Source organism: Quercus lobata, chromosome 10 (genome assembly GCF_001633185.2).
Source record: "Quercus lobata isolate SW786 chromosome 10, ValleyOak3.0 Primary Assembly, whole genome shotgun sequence".
NCBI classification, from domain to species: Eukaryota; Viridiplantae; Streptophyta; class Magnoliopsida; order Fagales; family Fagaceae; genus Quercus; species Quercus lobata.
In genome coordinates, this window is record NC_044913.1 from 61,886,954 (window position 1) to 61,891,075 (window position 4,122).

Genomic DNA, 4,122 nt, shown 5'->3' on the forward strand with positions numbered 1-4,122 from the left:
AATGAAAATCCAAATGGTATAGAGATGTAGCCGAGGACGATCTTGTCCTCGACATTCCAGAACCCAAAAGGAAAGAACGGCACGCCATCAAAGGCAGTCCCCTAGAGCACTCCTAGAAGAAAGGACAAGTACAATAGGACACGCACGGAAGTACAGTGTAAGAGCGGTTCAAGGAGAAGCTGTCACCTCCACATTGAATGTGCCCAACTAACGTCCTGGCCGCATTAATGAGGAAATGACCCCTGAACAGTGCGGCTTTGGTTCCGCAAATAACAGAGGGCTAGGGAAGGTGGCTAGTGGGATAAACACTCGAGTAGTGACCTGCATGATCAACAGATGGAGGGTCAAGATCAACTGAGATGGGCTATATAATGTAAGAAGTCCTCCATGAAGAGGGGATCGAGAAAAAGAGGGAGAGAAGTCAGTAGCATTATGTATCATCTCTAGGACCATTGTAACCTAGCGCCAAAGAAATAAGAAGAACATTAAGCTCCTCAGACGAAAAGCCCGATGACAGAATCCGTTATCCAATCCATTCAGGACCGTGTTCAGTCGTTGCAATCCTCACTAAAGCTTAGTTCTTGAACATACTCTCTACAAATTTATTGTATTGGGCTAGTTGGGCTAGTTGGGCTTGAACCCACTTCTCTCACGAAAGAAGTGCTCGAACCCAGTCCCTACAGTATTAAATAAGATTTTTTCAACATTATAAATCACAAAAATGATTTGAACATAAAACCCCTTTTCAATAAACTAAACTCTGCCTACAAAGTTCTGTTGATTAAAAACTTTGAGGATAAATACGAATAAGAACAAAAGAAAACAATTGGTTGGGACATATCCTCCACCCAAATTGTGCGAAACCAACAGATTGTTGGACACGCTCAGAGAAATTTCGTTTACATGCATTAATTTGACAGCATTGTTTATTGACTTCGTGTTCCATGCTCTGGAGTCTCAACTAGCGTTCTTGATGGTGCAATGACTTGAAAAATTAGATTCAGCAACCACTTTAGGCAAATTACTTATCTAGTAGTTTTGACTTGGCTTTAATTTTTATATATTCTTTGAAGCTTCAAGAATTAATGGAAATGATCTATTTTCCAATCTGAAATTTCCTGGAAAGGATATTGTTTCAATATGTCTGTTTCTAAGTGGTTACACGTACGGCTCTTTACGCCTGCGTTTTCTTGCTAAACATTGACTAGCAAATCCACGTGCACATATTATACACGTACATATATACGTATCTATAACAATGTGATCGTTCCCATAAAAAAAAAAAAATTAAATAAAACAATGTGATTGTGTCTCACATATAATCTATGAAGCACGGACGCGGCACCGGAGGTGCCGCACCCGTGTCGGACGCGGCGACGCGCGAGGGACGCCGCTGCCCGCGTGTCCGGCCGCGTCCGACCGAGTCATGCCACGTGGCAATGTCGATTTTTTAGTCGACTCGTGCCGACGCGGCTCCGACTCGGGCCGATTCGAGCTGAATCGGGCCGACTCGGGTCGTATCGGCAGATATCGGCCGAAACCGCTGATTCAGGTCGAAACGGCCGATAGGACCGAAATAAAAAAAAAAAAAAAAAGGGCAGAACGCACCGTTTAAGCAAAATACTAAACCCTACTGAAGGCTCACTCGTTTCTCACTCTCATTAGTTCTCTGCCTCTGTCTCTGCTTGGCTGCTTGCTGTGACTCTGTTCTTCAACTCATTCTTTCTTCAACTCTCTCTCACGCATTCTTAACTCAGGTACCTTTCAATCTTAGTTTGATCTTTGATTTCAATGATTTGTGATTTGTGAATATGTGATACTGATTTGTGAATCTTAGAGTCTTAGTTTTCAATCTTAGTTTTATTTAGTTAATACTTAATAGTTAAGTTAGTACTTATTAGTTATTACTCATTGTGAATCTGTTTTGTGAATCTGAGAACTTGGGTTTGATTTATTATTAATTTATTTAGTTAATACATAATACTTAATAGTTATTATTTGTAGGTTAAATTGAATCTATTAAATTTGCAATGGATGAAGTTACTAGCACAGAAACTTCATCTCAAGAAGTGCCAAATGCTGAATGTCCTCTTTGGCAGTATGTGACTAAAGTAGAAAAACCACCGGGTGCTGCCATTAAAAAAGGGGGAAACACATACTTTAAGTGCAACTATTGTGGTGTGGTTTATTTGGGATCCTATTCTAGGGTTAAGACTCATTTATTAAAAATTGCTAATAAAGGTATTAAAGCATGTCCTAATGTGACACCGAGCCATAGGTTGGAAATGCAGCAAATGCATGATCAAGTTGAGAAGGATAAGTTAGAGAGTGAACAGAGAAGTCGAATTCCCTTACCCCCCACCTATCCCAGGCCGTGGGCCTATACCTATTTCCCCATTTCGGAGACAGGAAGGGAGTGATAGTACAAATCCGGTTGATGGTAAGAGGAGGAAGGTGGCTGGGATTTCTCCTATTGAGAAAGCATTCCAGAATACTACTAGATATGAATTGGATAGTAGAATTGCTAGGATTTTTTACACTGGTGGGCTTCCATTTAACTTTGCAAGGAACCCATATTATCGTAATTTCTATGCATATGCTGCTACCCATAACATCCCAGGTTATGTTCCTCCTGGATATAATGCCTTGAGAACAACACTTTTGCAAAAAAAAAGAGCTCATGTTGAAAGACTCTTGAAACCAATTAAGGATTCTTGGCTTGAAAATGGTGTAAGCATAGTTTCTGATGGATGGTCAGATCCACAAAGAAGGCCTCTTATTAATATTATGGCTGTATCAGATGGGGGTCCGGTGTTTGTAAAGGCAATTGATGGGTCAGGTGAGTTCAAAGACAAACATTATATTGCTGGGGTGTTAAAGGATGCTATAAAAGAGATTGGACATGAAAAAGTTGTCCAAGTCATCACTGATAATGCTAATGTGATGAAATCTGCTGGAGCTCTTATTGAAGGTGAGTATCCTAAAATATTTTGGACACCCTGTGTTGTCCACACTCTCAATCTAGTTTTGAAGAATATTTGTGCAGCAAAAAACACTGAAAAGAATGAAGTTACATATGAGGAATGTAGTTCGATTACACGTATTGCTGATGATGCATCTTTCATACGTGTTTTTATTATGAACCATTCAATGAGGTTGGCAATGTTTAATGAATTTAGTCCATTAAAATTGCTCCAAGTTGCTGATACTAGATTTGCTTCAATTGTTGTAATGCTGAAAATGTTGAAGTTGATAAAAAGATGCCTTCAAGCCATGGCTATTAGTGAGCAATGGGCTTCTTATAGGGAGGATAGGGAGGATGATGTTGGAAAAGCTGTAAAGGTGAAAGATATGATTCTAAGTGATCTTTGGTGGGATAAAGTTGACTATATCCTTGAATTCACAGCACCTATTTATGATATGTTACGAGTAGCCGACACAGATAAGCCTTGTCTTCATCTTGTGTATGAGATGTGAGATTCAATGATAGAGAAGGTGAAGACAGCAATATATCGGCACAAAGGCTTGGAAGATGATGAGTATAGCTCATTTTGGAGTGTGGTGTATGATATACTCATTGATCGATGGACTAAAAATTGTACACCACTACATTGCTTGGCTCATTCCTTAAATCCTAAGTAAGTACATTTATTTTCTATTTTCCTTAGTTCCCTGTTCTAGTAAAACACATGTTTCATCTATATTTGTTTTTTACTCTTTAACTAGGTATTACTCCATTGAATGGCTTTCGGAGAATCCAAAACGCATCTCGCCACATCGGGATCATGAAATTTCTATGGAAATGAGCAAGTGTTTGGATTGATACTTTGAAGATGAGAGTGAATTAAAGGCGGTGAAGTGTGAGTTTGCTTCATTTTCAGGAGGGAGGTTTCCTTCACCAGATGCCTTGACAGATAGGTGGGACTTACTACCTTTGGTTTGGTGGCAATACCATGGCTCTGCATTTCCAACTCTTCAATCCCTTGCCTTTAAACTTCTTGGACAACCTTGTTCATCCTCATGTGCTGAGAGGAATTGGAGCACATACAAATTCATTCATTCCTTAAAAAGAAACAAAATGGCTCCTGCACGCGCTGAAGATTTGTTCTATGTGCATTCTAA

At 39.7% G+C, this 4,122-nt stretch overlaps 1 protein-coding gene across 1 annotated transcript; it reads left to right on the plus strand.

Moving 5' to 3' along the window:
* The first annotated feature begins 2,030 nt into the window (after positions 1-2,030).
* Positions 2,031-3,477, plus strand: LOC115965152. The gene is made up of 2 exons (XM_031084341.1): positions 2,031-2,241; positions 2,372-3,477. The coding sequence occupies exons 1-2, from the start codon at positions 2,031-2,033 to the stop codon at positions 3,475-3,477; spliced, it is 1,317 nt and encodes a 438-aa protein (XP_030940201.1).
* The last annotated feature ends 645 nt before the right edge of the window (positions 3,478-4,122 follow it).

Bases quoted from the DNA above. Each gene is read 5' to 3' on its own strand.
- LOC115965152 (XM_031084341.1), top strand. From the start codon at position 2,031: ATGGATGAAGTTACTAGCACAGAAACTTCATCTCAAGAAGTGCCAAAT. The intron at 2,242-2,371 runs GTATTAAAGCAT...CACCTATCCCAG, and splicing joins ATTAAAAATTGCTAATAAAG to GCCGTGGGCCTATACCTATT.